Genomic DNA, 17,500 nt, shown 5'->3' on the forward strand with positions numbered 1-17,500 from the left:
AGGGTCACCTCTGACCCAGACCCACCCTAATGACCCGGGACTCACCTGAACAGGTCGAAGATGGTGAGATATGTGTAGGCAGTTAAAGCTGTAAAGACCAGAAAACAGAAACACGTCAGTAAAACCCAGAGAGCATCGAACACTGATGGAGAACCAGGGATCACATCCGCAGAAGCATTTACATTTCTATAAAACGTAAGACTGAAGCTGGTCTGTGTGAGTCTGTATTATGATCCTCAGGCTGAAGCTGCTGGGTGGAAACGGTGATTCCTTCTTCACAGGATGGTTTGAACCATTAAATCTGATGTTTGTGTGGATCGCTGGTCTGGCCACTGCTGGGCACAAACACATCAACTGCACAAATACTTGAGACTCCCTCTGAAATAATTTATAGCCTCCTATTTTAAAACGTCAAGCACCAAATATATGCACCATCTTGACTCACACAGGCTCCCTGATCTCTACGCTCTGCGATCCAGACAATCAGCAGAAAGGAAAACGATTGGCTCCTAGATTGGCTGCTTGGAAAACAACAACCAATAGCGTCAAGTAGATTTGAATCTAGATAATCTGGCTTCCCACATTTTGTGATGAAAGATGCTGAGCGGCTTCACAGAGAGGTGATGTGTGAGGAGGAGGAGCTGAAGGAGCTGAGACCACGGAGAGGGCCAGACTAACGTTTGGTTCTGACGGGCCGCAGCTGGTCAGGCGAAACCCAAAGAGTCTGGATCAGTTTTATCTGAGTCAGTTAGTAGAGAGCAGCAGGGAAGCTGGTGGTTCGGTAAGTTGGTGAGTAAACCAGAAACTAATCAGTCTGTTAACCAACCAAACAACGAGTCCAGCTTGGCTTAAATACAGCAAACCTGCCTGTCCATCTGTCAATCTTTCAGCCCGTCTGTCTGCAGAAACGTCCGTCTTCCGGCCTGTCTGTCTGTCTGTCTGTCTGTCTGTCTGTCTTAATGCCGGCCAACCAGCTTTCTGTAATCAGGCTGTGCCGTGGGGGAAGAGGAGGCAGGATTAGAGCGGCTTTGTGCTGAGAGGAACATTTTGTTTCCCCACTAAAAGAGTCCATGTTGGCCAACCTGACGCCCTGTAATCCTCCTGACAGAGAGGCCCGCGGCACAGAGCCTGACAGAGGGGGCGGAGAGCGGCAGAGCGACAGGCTGGGGGGGAGACGGATGGATGGAAACATCGAGGCAGAGAGAGAGAGAGGTGAGAAGGCAGGAGACAGGATGATGGACATGTGGACGGACAGACTGACAGAGCAGAAGTGAATGAGTGAGAAAGAGTGTGAGAGTCTGGCTAACTGATGAAGAGGAGCGGCAGCGTGGAGGAAGGAGACAACCAGGAGACGAGAGGAACAGAGCAACTGATGGAAAACTGATAGAAACAGCTTCAGAGCTGGAGAACCAGTCGCCATCAACGAGCCTGAACCTGACCTGTTACCACGGTGACAGGACCCAACTTTCCTGAAGAACCAGAGTAACTAACGGGTCTCAGTCCAGTTCCTCTGGTTAAATCATTGAACCGGATCAGAACCACAGGCAGGTAAACGTGGCAGGAAACCCAGATTGTTACTGGAAAATGATTCAGGCCTGAACAGAGACGAGCCAAAGATTTACAGAAAACGTGTCTGCTGTCCGTACCTTGGTGTTTGAAACTTTTAAAACTGGTTTCAACCATAAAATATGTTTTAAAAATCTAAATATGGACACCATCAGAAACTCTGAGGGACAATATTCAGAGTTATGATGAGAAATCAGTTTCCATCCAATCAGCATGAACATTTAGAGTGAACTTTAAGACGCCGCAAAAACCAAAGAAGAAAAATAAAATGTGAATTTGTCATGTTTACTCGCTTGGTGTGAACCAACCAGGGAAGAGAGAGTAGTTTTATCAGAAGCTGATCTCAAAAGCTACTTCAGATGAGTCCCTGTTCCAAGACCTGACGGCTGTCGGACTCTGGTCCTCATCCAAACCTCAGAAATCTGCCTGATGGCTTCTCAGACGTTACATGGCTGACTTCCTGCTTTCACCAGGCTGCTGCTGTGGTCATATTCTGTGGTTTGATACATGTGAGATTTTGTCAGGAGAAAAGCAAAACATCATAACTCCTGATTCGCCAGGTTTCCAGACCAGAAGGATCGTTTTACGTCTTCATGTTGTTCAGAGCCGCTGCATCCGCCTGTTATTTTGATCTGCTGCAGCTCATGTCTCCACAGGGATCAATGAGGTTTGATGTCATTGTGTTGTGTTGAATTAAAAGCTGCAGACAATAAAAGCAATAATAATACAAACGCTGACATCACAGTGACCCTGAAACAGGCCGGGTCCAATCAATGGACGGGTTACAATTTCCCCTCGCTGTGCTGGGATAGTTTTACATACAGTCTCTCTCACACACACACTCTCTCACACACACACACACACACACACACACACACACACACACACACACACACACACACACACACACACACACACACACACACACACACACACACACACACACACACACACACACACACACACACACACACACGCACACACACACACGCACACACACACCCGATCCGGCTCAGGTTCTCCATACGACTCCAGCTTACAAACACTGACACCCAGAGGACGAGTGGAAGTGACACCGGAGCAACAAACAGCCGGCGAGACGCTCGTCATCTACAACTCACAGATGGCAGAAAACTAAACTGAAGACAGGAAACACACACATTTTATGATGCCCACACACACACACACACACACACACACACACACACACACACACACACACACACACACACACACACACACACACGCACAATGAAAAGAAACTATGCATCTTTGTTTCCAGAGACGATCGATGGAGAGTTCAGGCAAAATACTCTCTAACCATCTGCTTTTCTAATCCTGACCACCATTTTATCCCCAGATTTCCTGCAAATCTGACTTCTTCTGAAAGATTAACCTGCTGAGAGGTGAACGAATATTCAATAGAGAGAGGGAAGGAGAAAGCCAGAAGGAGAAGGAGAGTATGAATATTTAATGCTGTCTGCACATGAGCAGCCCAAACATCCAGGACCATGGTACGTAACAGGAACATGGAGACCAGCCTGCAGACGCTCAGGCTGGTTTTACCCACATCTGCTCTGTCAGCTGAGGAAGGAGCTTCATTCACTGATCACTGGATGGGAAATGATTGTATTCATGGATCCACTGATAGGAAAATCTGGGTCGATGTCAATATTAATATTGTCGTTATGGTTGGTTATAAATATATTACTGTAACGCATTCATTTGGACACTTATTTAGGTCCTCATGGTATTTAATGTACAGGAAACGGGGAGGAGAGAGAAGGAAGACATGCAGCATGTGGGTCAGGAATCGAACCCAGAACCACAGCGTCTGCCAGCTGATCCACCCAGCGCCTCCTACTGGTCAAACATTTTAATGCAATAAGTAGATTTTAGTTTTACATAGAAAAATCCCGGGTTTGAGTTTTTGAACGGCCGTAAATCTGAGGCACAAGCAGGTTTCTGGTTTCTGTAAAGCTGAAGGATTCGTTTTGCTTTCAGATATTCTGTTGTATTTACGTCTCTCCCAGTTTGGTCCAAGCGTCAGCTGACGGACAGATGGACTTTGGTTAAATAAAACTTTGGTGTACAGAGGAGCCTGCATTCCTGTTCCAGAACCATGAGCCCTCCACCACCGTGCAGGACAGCTGGTCTGGTCTGTTGGTGCTGAGGTCTGGTTTCCTCCATCTTCCCTTCCAACCAGGAGGCCTGCAGAGACGTTTCCCTGAACTTCACACTCCGACGCTGAGCTGAATCTTCTGTCCTCTGAAGACAGTCTGAGATGTTTTCCTCTTTTCTCGATGGACTCAAACAGTTTGGACCTTCCCAGATTGATGGACAGCAACAGATGCTTCTTTAAGGCCACTGCTGCAGCAAAACGCCACATCTCCTGATTTTACAGCAGTGCTCACACTGATGATCATTTAATCAGCTGAATCTGATCAGCAGCATCCGGTTTGGTCTAAAAATAGCTTATTTTTGCACAAACTGATCCAAACCAGGAAGCAGCAGTGATGAAGTGTTTTTATATTCCGGCCATCACTAGTTCAGGGTCCGTCGTCTTATGAACCGGGTCACAGATGAAGAGGGAATCAGAAACACAGAGGGGGAGGAAGTGCTAACCACAGCAAACAGAGCTTCGTGGCATCGGTTCCGGTAAACAGTAAGCTGAGACCCACAGAGCGGCCCGCGGTGTCGGGTCAGCTCTTGTGATGTGCAGATGTAAACTAAAAGCTTCTATCGAACGTCTCAACTGCTGCGGTGACGAGGATCCCCAAGGACGAGGAAGAGGAGGAGGACAGAGATGAAGAGACGCAAAGTGCTGATTGTTTAGAAAGAAACCTGAAACTGGACCTGAAGGGCGGCCAGACAGAACCGAACCTCCTGACAGACTCCCTGATACCAGCAAAGATACAACATGACGGGTCACAACAGCAAACAAGAGCTTTTCTCTACATGTTTAAAACTGAAGAACATGACTGACTCAACACACACACACACACACACACACACACACACACACACACACACACACACACACACACACTCATCATCATGTCATCCTCAGTCGATATGAAACCGGACCGAAGCTCCATTGCATCCATTTATGTGGTGAAACAGAGACTCTGATCTCGGGCATCTGTTGGGACACATTAACCGCCCAACCTGCTCCACCCAGTCTGCTGACCCCCTGAGCCGTGACCTATGACCCTGAAGTCCCCCTGAGCTTGTTAGGATCAATGTAACATCGTCCATTAAGACCAAAGTACTGCCCAGAGTCCTGGTTTGTTAAAGCAGCTCGTGTTAAATAACGACCCTCTGTGGAGAGACGGGACTCTCCTTCGGTCTGGTTTCTACTGAACCTCAGAACGTTGGTCAGTCTGGTTTAACTGGTCCTTTACTGGTCCAGAATAAACGTTTTACTACCATGATGCGTATTAATACTCAGTGCCACATAATGATCTCTTTCCGTTAGTCATGGCTGAAACAGTGGGAAATGAAGGAATTTGTCCAGAAGTCCAGGAAATCAGTACAATCCGCAATGAAAACTGGCCTGTCCATTGACAGCGAATGCAGAGTCCAGGTGGTTCAACGAACACGGACAGACAGTGGGGTGTGTGGGAGCCTCATGGGTGTCCATCCAACTGAAAGTCCAGTAGATTCTGTTTGACTGAAGACTAAAACTCCATCATCTGCTCCACCTCCAGCTGCTGCGGCTCTGAGTCAAACCAACCTGTTCCCCTCCTGGCCTGTGGGGGCGCTGCACCAAGAACCACTGAAGGAAACGACACAAAAACCTCTGAAGACGCTGAGAGCAACTTCCTTCTTCACCAGATGGAAACAAGATGGAGGATTTTAGCGGTTGGAGGATTTCTGTTTAACAAAAAACCACGAGTCATTTCTCTGCTAGTGTTGTTTTGGTTGTATTTACCCAGAATGCCTTGCGCTGTAGTCTGCTTCCTGCTTTAGGAGTGGTCTCTGATCCACTTGGTGTTCACATATACAACACCACTTCAACCAAACTGAGACCTCGGTTCGTAGTCAGAACAAAGTTTGTTTTCTTGGTCTGCATCAGAGTTTGATGGCACATTCACACCTGCCCAAACGAACCGGACTTTCTGGGCAAACAGACCGGACTTTCTGGGCAAACGGACCGGACTTTCTGTCCAAACGAACCGGACTTTCTGCCCAAACGGACCGGACTTTCTGGGCAAACGGACCGGACTTTCTGAGCAAACGGACCGGACTTTCTGGGCAAACGGATCGGACTTTCTGAGCAAACGGACCGGACTTTCTGAGCAAACGGACCGGAATTTCTGCCCAAACAAACCGGACTTTCTGCCCAAACGAACCGGACTTTCTGCCCAAACGAACCGGACTTTCTGCCCAAACGAACCGGACTTTCTGCCCAAACGAACCGGACTTTCTGCCCAAACAAACCGGACTTTCTGCCCAAACGAACCGGACTTTCTGCCCAAACGGACCGGACTTTCTGCCCAAACGAACCGGACTTTCTGCCCAAACGGACCGGACTTTCTGCCCAAACAAACCAGACTTTCTGCCCAAACGAACCGGACTTTCTGCCCAAACGGACCGGACTTTCTGGGCAAACGGACCGGACTTTCTGAGCAAACGGACCGGACTTTCTGAGCAAACAGACCGGAATTTCTGCCCAAACAAACCGGACTTTCTGCCCAAACGAACCGGACTTTCTGCCCAAACGAACCGGACTTTCTGCCCAAACGAACCGGACTTTCTGCCCAAACGAACCAGACTTTCTGCCCAAACGAACCGGACTTTCTGCCCAAACGGACCGGACTTTCTGGGCAAACGGACCGGACTTTCTGAGCAAACGGACCGGACTTTCTGAGCAAACGGACCGGACTTTCTGAGCAAACGGACCGGAATTTCTGCCCAAACAAACCGGACTTTCTGCCCAAACAAACCGGACTTTCTGCCCAAACGAACCGGACTTTCTGCCCAAACGAACCGGACTTTCTGCCCAAACGAACCGGACTTTCTGCCCAAACGAACCGGACTTTCTGCCCAAACAAACCAGACTTTCTGAGCAAACGGACCGGACTTTCTGAGCAAACGGACCGGAATTTCTGCCCAAACAAACCGGACTTTCTGCCCAAACGAACCGGACTTTCTGGGCAAACAGACCGGACTTTCTGCCCAACCGAACCGGACTTTCTGCCCAAACGAACCGGACTTTCTGCCCAAACGAACCGGACTTTCTGCCCAACCGAACCGGACTTTCTGCCCAAACGGACCGGACTTTCTGCCCAAACGTACCGGACTTTCTGCCCAAACGGACCGGACTTTCTGGGCAAACAGACCGGACTTTCTGCCCAAACGGACTGGAGTTGGAGTAAAACAAACTAAACAGCTGGTGGGGATGCAGCCTCAATGTGTTTGTCTCCAATCAGCCAAGAAAACTTCAACTAGATATTAATCTGCAGGTTTCCAGCTTCTTGAGGAGATGAAGATTCTTAAAGGTAAAGAGTTGATGTTTATTTATCTGTTTAACTGAACAGTTGTGTCCGTCTTATTTGGAGACGTGTTCCTCTGCACACACATCATCAGCCTCTTCAGGAGATCCAGTCCTACCGAGCGAGAAGCAGATGCAGGGGCTGTTCAGGGAGTAAGAGGAGCTGATCGCGCACACACACAGTGTGAGTGTGTGTTGGGTGTACCGAAGGGCCCCGTGGGAAGGAAAGCTTCACCAGCTGTGTTCTGACACACAGGAACACTCAAGGCCCGAGGACAACACACACCCACATACACACACTCATAGATCAGCCGTGTGCACTGAGCCGTGTCTCGATGACAAACAAACAAACTAATGGATATGCATACAAACATTGCTCCAATGCAAAACATGACTAACATAAAAATTCACAGTCGTGTCCTCACCAAGAAACCACAACATGGCTTTTATTCTAACAGGAACTGTCACAAAGAAGACATCATCCTTGGGTGGTACGCTCCGAGTAAAGAGGACAGGGAGGAGAAATGTAAAGCAAAGGGGGAGCAGAGGAGGAGGAGGAGGAGGAGGAGGAGGAGGTGTGTTTATTCGTCTGTGGAAGAGACACTTGACCTGGTTTCTCTGAGAAACACTCAAACCGGGAGCGTCGTTCAGAGGGAATCGTACAGCCGATCGGATGAAATATTAAAGAGACGGAGACGTGTACAGCCACAGCGAAGACGGGCCGTAAAAGAACATCACCTCAGTCAGGACGCTGATCCTGTGGGAAGAAATATAACGGCCGTCCCTTTGCTCAGCACCGGTCCGTAGGAAGGAATCATGCTGCGGGCCAGCAGCCGGGAGTCTACGCCATTAAAAGTTGGCTCGTGTGTCCATGTGTGTTTCCTGACGCTGGTCAGGCAGCGCTGCTGTTGCACTGCTGCTGAAACACAATCTGGTGATGATTCTACAGAACCTTCTGAGCGAGCGCGGCTCCTCTTGGATCAAATTGTGCAGCGGATGACCGGATCGGTTTCCAGCTTTAACAAAGTAAAGGCATCAGCTGTTTCACCCGCCAAACTAAATACACACACAGCTGAATTTAAATCCAGCTTCACTGAACACACGAGCAGAACTTTAACGAAACCCAACTCCGTCCATTTTCGGTCCCATTACCTTTACGCTCACAGTTTTCCGCCTCTGCCAGAGAACGTTTCCTTGTCACACAAACAACTTAAAAGAAAAGGTGTTTTAGTAGAAAAGCTTGTATGAAGATCGACTTGGAACAGGGAGATACGAAGTTCGCATGAAGTCAACACGATGTGGCTGATTCTAGGGTTTCAGTGGAGCATGTGAAGAATATGCTACATCTAAGTCCAAACGAACTAAAACTAAATCCAATGAACAAGTTAGACCTTATTAACCAGGTCAGCACAGAACCAGCCACCAAATAACAGAAAGACCTGAACGCACTGCAATGTCATAAAAATATTCAGCAGACATGTTCACAAGGAAAACATGATGCAGCCGATTCCAACCTGTGGTTCAGCCGTACTGTGGATCCTCTCTCATCTGGAGCCGATTGGGTCGACAACAGACCAGCGATACCAAACACCCGAAACGCCTCAAACTGGAAATGTTCAGCCGTAACACTCAGCACAACCAGGGAACGCCAATCAGCGCTTCAGCGTAAAGAAGGCCAACCAGCTCTCAGGCATGGTGGTGGCAGGCTGGTGGTTTGGTGGCTACCGGACCAGCATGCCTTGCAGTCATTGAGCCGACTGTTAACTCTCTGTAGACTCAAATGTCAGAACAACTGGCCGACAGCTGGAGCTTGATGAAGTGGAGCCTTCTCTTTCTACCAGATGCTGGATCGCCGGTAAATCCCGTCAGCATTCCCATTTGCAAAGAGGGAAAAACACCTTTTGGTCAGGTTGTCGTCCGAGCAGCTCCCAGACTCCAATGAGCTGAAAACCTGTCAGCATGGTTCAGTACAGCACCATATACTGCAAGACAAACTTTAGCTCAGTTATGCTTAGCTGAGAGATTTGGAGGATTGTTATACTTCAGGCCTAAGGAATTAACAGCCAACATGCCAGTAATATGGCAGACATTATCCTCATCACCCCCAACTGGTGCAGAACCTGGATACAGACCAACCATCCTGAGGAGCGATGATCATCTCGATGGATATAAAGATTTGGGTTAATGACACCAACATGAGACCCAGTTTGGTCCAAAAGCAAACATTTCTATAGGTGGTACCAGTTAGTGGCTCCTTTAGGGTCTGGATGAAAAACAGCTTGAACATTTCTCGGCTCAACAGTCTCACCACTTCCTATAGAGCATACTGGGACAGCACTGCTATATGTGTGCGTGCCTGTGTATGTGTTTATTTCCATACATGCTAAGCCTGAAGTCGTAAGCTAATGGGTCCAGGGTACGGTACGGAAAACAAGCCCACATTGTTTGCGTCATACGATGCGCACAAAGCCTCATATGACGCGCACATATGAGGCTTTGTACGCGTCAGTTGCTGCAATCACAGCATTAGTCTTCCAGCCGGAGGTCAGTGGGGTGAGGGGGGAGCGCCGAGTGGGGGATTGACTCCAACATGGCTTCTTTTATGAAGCACAAAGTATTAGATGGTGTTTCAGGAGCAGAGCCAGAAACGTTCCGCTTAAACGACAAGACGTAAACAGAACCAGAGCTTTAAGAAGCACGCAGCGGCAACACCTGTTCAAAGCTCAGCTAAGCTGCTAGAGGAGTGCAAAGTCATGGTTGGTTCTGTTTAATAAGATTAAACCAGAACCTGCTGTTAACCCGTGAGGTCAGGAGCGTCTGCTTGTCCATTCAGTCTGAGCAGAAATCAGGTTTGATCTGCAGTGATGAGCTGAACAGTGGAGCCTCATTTCCCTCAAACCAAACCTTTACAGACACCTGCTCTGTGTCTGGACCCAAACCCGCCTGCAATCCACAGATACATGTTTGGACCAGACCAAGCACAACGTAGCAGCTGTTGAGCACGGAGGAGAAGGGTGATGATGTGGGCTTGTTCTCGCAGCCATGTGACCAGGATCTCCTCTGTATCTTCTGAATAATGCCTTCCTGATTCTGGTCCAGGTTCGGACTGACGATGCTTCATCCTCATCTTCTCAGTGCTCAGAGGAGATCCGGTCGGTTCTGTTTCTCCAGAGAAGTGACCACAGGTGATCAGTGGGCTTCAGACCTGTGGAGAGTCCCAACCGTCCAAGATCTGATATTTAACCCAGTTGTTTCCTTTGAGTCTTGTGACGTGTTGCACATTTGATTTCTCAGATGATCACCAAACGGTCCCTGGACAGCTGAACGATGTTCCTGTTGGGTTTTGATCCAACTCTTTATCCGTTCTTGGGTAGCACTGAGGCAAAGCCTCTCGGATCAGAAGCACCCGGATTCATGGATTAGCATCTTCACAGCTTTTGCTTCTTCAGGTATCCAAAACAACCAGAAGCAGGAAACAACAGAGTGAAGAAATCCTTCTGGACGGATTCTGCTGTCCTGGCAGGAGTTCAGGTTTCCTCGGACAGAAGACGCTTCATTGCAGCCCCTCTACTCCGAAACCCTCCAGATTTCCAAAAGTCTGCCTTGGGAATCCTAAAAAATTCTTCTATGCAGGTGAATGGATTTCTGAAGAACCAGAACAAATGTCCTCCAAACATTTCCTTCATGTGTGTGGCAGGTTGATGAAGCTCAGATGGTCCTGCCACTTTTTCAATCAGCTCCTGAAGGCGTTTCCCACCTGACAGCCCAGTGGACGTCATCTGATTGGGCACCAAAGTTGCAACATTTATTATTTCCAGCAGCTGTGGTTCTCGTTCTCACTGAACCGCGCCAGAGTTCACTCCTCCCCAAACGATCTGGACTTTCTGTACCAACGGACTGAAGTTGGAATAAAGCAGACTGAACATGACTGGTGTGAACGAACCCTAGACTGACACCTGGACCTTTCAGAACCACTGTTTGCATCACGACTGTGAGAAGGAAGTGTGAAGGTCAACTGCTCTGAGAGCTGAACTGTCAAGTCATGAGAAACTGTGTCAGTGTGTGAATCTCTGCTTCGCTTCATAAATCTGCTTAGAAAACCTGTGTAAACACTGTCGGTTCCACCCACCGTCACTGAGAGGGGTGGAAACTCCAATCTGTTGCTGCTGCTGGGCTTCTTAAGTAACAAACACAGAAGGGAAATGACATTAGGAACAGTGAGTACGGATAAGCAGCGCTCCGATTATCTCTTTCGACAGCCTCCGTGGTCCGCCGAGCCAACCTCCCCCGTCCCGTAAAGGATGCATCAAGTGTACTCGGTTTGCAGAGCGTCTGTTAAGCCGTTAGTCATGGGCTAATGAGGCCAAAGAGTGTGTGTTTCTATGTAAGCAGGGCTGCATGCACGGCGCTCTGAGCGCGTCAGAGGAGCAGTTGCTCTGGAGCATGGCATTAGACTTGCAAAGGGGAGGTCAGAGAGGACGTTAGTGTGAGTGTGAAAGAGAGAAAACCCGACGAATGTGTGTCTCTCTGTGGGGACGGACTTCTGCTTCATTTAAACTACAGGCGGAAATTCACTGGAGGCGCTGGACGAGCGCGTTCCGGCGCTCCCAACAGACCCGCATGCATCGAGGAAAGAACAACAAACTGCAGCAAATTACTAGAAAAGATTTCTGAACCGACTAATAACTGTGAAATTAGACATAGAGCTAATTCTACCAGATGTGCATTTCATTTGGCTGAAGACTCGTTTAGCCCCATCTGGAAAGGCCTGCCCTCATTTCAAAGAAAGAATCAAGACGAGGTGGTGAGCTGCAGGAAACGTCTCGTAATTCACATCCCAACTGTAAAAAAAGCTTCCAACTATAAACAACAAGAGAACAAAATCATAGATTGTCAGAAATCAGTTCACTGATTGATTGACCCAACAGACCAGTTCAGGAAAACTTTCAGAGCCAATTTTTTCACCATATCTCCACATATCTCATGTCTGAATGGAAACATTCCCAATCCGGAGATAATTCCAGGTCAACTGTAGGAAACCTTCAGTTTCTGTGCCGGTTCTGAGTTGGACCGGTTCTGATGTCATCCTCTGGTCTGTTCAGGTCAAACTAATCAAAGCTTTAAATGAGTCCAAGCATCTGAACCTCAGTCCCAGAAACCAGGAAGAACAAACTCTACAACTAATTTAGAAGAAGAAGAAGAAGAAAACTACAAAAATGGCTCCACTGTTGTAGTTTCTGTCAGCAGGACTGATTTATCGTTATGATCTCATGTTCAGGTGTTAATCTGAACCTTTAAAGCTCCTGTCACCCAAACCCCTGCTTGAATAAGGAAGTAAAGTATTTTTCATAATTTTTGTAAAATTGTAAAAAAACTGGAATCATTCAGCAGAAACTGCAGTCAGAAAATAAACCGGAAAAATTAGTAAAAACCAAAACCAGGTAAAACAGAAAACCTTCTGTGTTCTGACAGGAACAACAACAACAACAACAATAATAATAATAACAACAACTGAACTTTTGTTAGCTTCACCCTCTGTTGCATAAGTATAATTATATTTTTACGGTATTTTCATCATATTTAATCAAAGTCTAATAAAACTAGGAGCAGTGAAGAATCAGAGTATCGTCTGTTGCGTTCACTGATCATCTGGAAAATCTGAGTTTCCAGTTTCATAAACAATGAGGAGGAAATAAATAGATTTAAACTGAAATTAAACAGTTCGGTTATCTAAACAGTTAAAAGCTTCATCAGAGGCGTGTGTGTGTGTGTGTGTGTGTGTGTGTGTGTAGGTGTGTGTAGGTAACACAGGTAGATCAGCAGCCTCCTGAAGCGTCTCATCCATCCTGAGTATCGACAGCGGTGTCTCCTTCTCCCAGCCGTTCGATCCCCGGTTCTCCACTTCCTGCGAGCGCGACACCCGACGCCGCCCGCCAGCGTCTGTCTGCGTGTTTTTCTGCAGCATTTGCTTTGTGCAGGGATCGGGTGGCCTGCTGTTCTCTTCATGGCAGCGTTTTTCCAGAGCGGCGCGGTCCCTGAGCGGGTCTCGGGTTGGTGGCCGAGCACAAACACGCCGTCTGGCTGCAGCAGGCCGCTGCTCTCAGACAGGCAGCAGCGAGAGCCGCATGTTTACAGCTCAGTCACCCTCTGATGCACACAAACACACCTCACCACCAACACAACACTTCTCACTGCTTTCACTTCATAACTGTCGTGTTTTTCATCTCGGAGGAGGCAGAAAAAAATGTTCAGGGGAATTTTCAGACACTTTGAAACTTGAAACCAAGATAATTATTGATCAGCTGCTTTGGCTGCAGAATTAAACACGACTGAAAAACTATCAATGAACAGCTTTGGAGACAAACACTGGAACAAAGGAGTTACAGCGCCCCCTGCAGGCACGGAGAGTTCACCTTCACTCAGCAGATCTTTGCGCTCAGTTCAGATCTTTTGCACAGTCGTTCCTGCGACTAAATGCGAACGCAGTCAGACTTCTGAGTGAACGGCTTACGCCCCTAAGGTGACCCACATGGCAGAAGAAGAACGAAGCTGTTACCCAGCAGCGCTCCGTTTACAGCGGTAAAGATGGCCGCCACAGCAGTAAAGATGGCCGCCGCAGCTGTAAAGATGGCCGCCGCAGCTGTAAAGATGGCCGCCGCAGCTGTAAAGATGGCCGCCGCAGCTGTAAAGATGGCCGCCACAGCTGTAAAGATGGCCGCCACAGCGGTAAAGATGGCCGCCGCAGCGGTAAAGATGGCTGCCACAGCGGTAAAGATGGCCACCAGAGTGGTAAAAATGGCCACCGCAGCAGCAAAAATGGCCGACGCAGCAGCAAAGATGGCCGCCGCAGCGGTAAAGATGGCCGCCACAGCGGTAAAGATGGCCGCCGCAGCGGTAAAGATGGCCGCCGCAGCTGTAAAGATGGCCGCCGCAGCTGTAAAGATGGCCGCCGCAGCTGTAAAGATGGCCGCCGCAGCTGTAAAGATGGCCGCCACAGCGGTAAAGATGGCCGCCGTCTCTGGATGAGTTTTAAAGATGCTGAGAGCAGCAGCATGGTCAGCAGGAAGCTGATAAACAGGAAGCTAACTGCTAACAGCAACGGCCTTTAGTGGAGCATTGGCCTCAGCTTCTGAGCCGGTTCTGACCCGGTTCTGTTTGGATGTTGGGCCAGGAGTGGTCGGTTGGTTGGGATGTGATGCGTTCACTGCTTTCATCGCTTCATCATCATTTTCAGACATCGATTATGTCCAGATTTATCGTCCGGATTCGTCTGAAGCAGAATTATGATGTAAAAGTTGTTTAAATAACATTTACTGTTCACCTTCCAGCTCTAATTTAAGATGAACTGTTTTATATCCCAGTAAGACATGAAATAGTTCAACAGGTGTGAATACTTTCTGCAAGACTAAACTGGGGAGGGAACCGAAGCGCGACAGACGTGTGAACCCGTTTGTTCTGATGTTCTTCCTGTTCTCCATCGATGTGACGGATCAAAGGTAAAAAGAGCTGCTGCCTCGTCTGACTGAACCGACCAGAACAGCAGCAGCGTTTCCCCGCTGAGAGGCAGAGGGATCGGACCGGGCGCCGCCGCACACAGACCTCCCTGAGACCCGTTCACAGTGTGTGTTTACAGCTGCACACACACACACACACACACACACACACACACACACACACACACACACACACACACACACACACACACACATCTAGATGTGAGGCTGTCAATCTGTGTTTACTGTGTGTGGACAGGTTTCTGCACCGGTTAACGTCTCAAAGAGGACGATTCTGTCAGAGCCGGTATGTCAGACGGCCTGCGTCTGTCTGCTGGTCGCTGTACAGTGGGTCAGTGTGGGTCTGTGTGGGTCTGTGTGGGTCTGTGTGACTCGGTTTGGGTCTGTGTGGGTCAGTGTGGGTCTGTGTGGGTCTGTGTGGGTCTGTGTGGGTCTGTGTGGGTCTGTGTGACTCGGTTTGGGTCTGTGTGGGTCTGTGTGGGTCTGTGTGGGTCTGTGTGGGTCGGTGTGGGTCTGTGTGGGTCTGTGTGGGTCTGTGTGGGTCTGTGTGGGTCGGTGTGGGTCGGTGTGGGTCTGTGTGGGTCTGTGTGGGTCGGTGTGGGTCTGTGTGGGTCTGTGTGGGTCGGTGTGGGTCTGTCTGTGTGGGTCGGTGTGGGTCTGTGTGACTCGGTTTGACTCGGTTTGGGTCTGTGTGGGTCGGTTTGACTCGGTTTGGGTCTGTGCGGGTCTGTGTGGGTCTGTGTGGGTCTGTGTGGGTCTGTGTGACTCGGTTTGGGTCTGTGTGACTCGGTTTGACTCGGTTTGGGTCTGTGCGGGTCTGTGTGGGTCTGTGCGGGTCTGTGTGACTCGGTTTGACTCGGTTTGGGTCTGTGCGGGTCTGTGTGACTCGGTTTGACTCGGTTTGGGTCTGTGCGGGTCGCTGTGCTCACCCATGCTGTTGGTGGAGCTGCACCACATCAGCAGACAGCCGGTGCACAGCAGGTTGAGCGCTCCAAACAGCAGGATCCTCCACGACTGAAAGTGACAGAAAGCAAACAGAAGAAATGAGAAACATGAGGAGCAAAACGCCTCAGCCTGTTGGTCCAGACCCACAAAGCAACCAGATTTAACTAAATTTAATGAAAACATACAATTAGAAGCCAAAAACGTTTGTTAAAACTATTCAAAGTTAACATTTTACACCTTCAAAATTTAAAATGATCCACAAATACGGAGCAAAAAAAAGAAACATTTCCTTCTGTTAGACAAGTTAGTTTTATTTTAGTACCTGTTGGCTTTATTTTGAAAATCTAATACCAGGAAATGTAAATCACCAGTTGCCATGGTGATTCCTGTTTTTCCACCTGCTGTCTATATGAGCTTTTCAAAACCAAACAGTATTTTAAAACTCGACATAAAATAGATGTAAAAACAGCTGCAGAGCTTTTCAACAGTTTGGTTAAAAATGTGTTTTAAAATGTTTTTCTGTTGGATTCAGTTTTATGTAATCAGGCGGTTAAACAGCAAGACATGATAAAAACATGCTGATTCCCAGGCTGGTCTTTGTTTGGACCTCCATGGAGAACAGAGTATTTAAGGGTTCTGGTCCAGATGGATGGCAAAGGCAACAGAATAAGTCCGTTTCAGGACGGACCGAACCGTCCTGGGAAATCCCAGCTCAGACTGGAATAAGCCAATAATCCAGCTTCACTATCTTTACCTTCACTTTATCCAAGGAGCACAAAACCACTAAACCTCTTCTCATTTTCTCTCTCAGAACCAAAGATCTTGGTTTTTTATAACGAGGAGATAAAAGTTTTATTTTCCAGTCAGATTCAAACATCAAACCCTTAAAAGGAGAATTAATTTATGATTTTAGCAGGACAGATGGTGATTCAAAGGTTTTCTGCTCTGAGATCCATTCAGCTGCTGTTCTACAAAGAACCTCAGCAGAACCTCCATCAGCCCTGCAGCGGGTCGGCTCAGAGCTGCAGGTTAGACACAGTCTGGTCCGATCCGGTCCACCCGGCCCGGTACAGCCCAGTCCAGTCTGGTCCGATCCGGTCCAGTCCGGTCCGATCCGCCCGGCCCGGTCCGGCCTCTCTCAGCAGGTCTAGGTGAATCCTGACTGAAGGAGAGGTGAGTGTGTCTGAACATGTCAGCTGCGCTCTGACTCAGTTCGTGGCTGCAGCAGCAGCTGCTGCAGCAGCTGCAGCCCAGGGGAAGGTCACACTGGAAACGGCTGCAGCGCAGGAAAACATGCATCTGCAGGTTCTACAGATTTACTCCGCACTCATCAGATCACTAAACCTGCAGCTGTAAGACCCAGAAATCTGGGATCTGGAATGAAAAAGCGACTCAGTGGTTTATTTAAGACTCAGCGTTTCAGCTGGATCCGTTTAAACCTGAAATACGTTGAACCTGACAGGAAAACTGTTTCCATCCACAGGGATTCACAGACGACGGGGCAGTTCCTCTATTAACCGATCAATAAATGCACAACAAAACAGGACTGATCGTTTTTTACTGAATGTGAATCAGGTGAAGCTAAAAGTGCAACCAGAGGAGTTCTGGACAGACAGACTTTAAGGACAAAGAAGGTTTTCTCTTAAATTATATTTTTTTGTACAGTTTTGTTTCATTACGGCTCAGACTGTGTTGTTCTTTTAGTAAATGGACTTTTTCTTGAGTCTGTGCATCTCTGGAGCAAACAGGTGTTCAGACAGGAAGGAGGAGAGGCTTCTGGTTCTGACTTACTTCCTGGTTTTATTTTCCTTTTTAACACTGATTTTTATCTCACTTCATGCTGATTTTAACCTGATTTATTCCTTGCTTTATTTTAGTTTTTTTCTGGTTCTTATTTCTTGTTTTTACTCCTGATTTTATCCACACGTTTTCTCTGCTTACGCTCGTTTTGTCCTCATTTAACCTCAGATTTCTCCAG

General features: G+C 48.1%; 1 protein-coding gene across 1 annotated transcript in view; it reads right to left on the reverse strand.

The window, feature by feature from the left end:
• The window catches only part of slc30a6 (solute carrier family 30 member 6), a 69,657-nt gene that overhangs the window by 45,004 nt on the left and 7,153 nt on the right, over window positions 1-17,500 (reverse strand). Inside the window, exons 4-5 of the mRNA XM_008430455.3 lie at window positions 15,507-15,591; window positions 46-88 (exon numbers count right to left, since the gene is read on the reverse strand). Of these exons, the coding sequence (XP_008428677.1) occupies window positions 46-88; window positions 15,507-15,591 (128 nt within the window). The remainder of the gene's footprint in view (window positions 1-45; window positions 89-15,506; window positions 15,592-17,500) is intronic.

Source organism: Poecilia reticulata, chromosome 15 (genome assembly GCF_904066995.2).
Source record: "Poecilia reticulata chromosome 15, P_reticulata-male-v2, whole genome shotgun sequence".
NCBI lineage: Eukaryota > Metazoa > Chordata > Actinopteri > Cyprinodontiformes > Poeciliidae > Poecilia > Poecilia reticulata.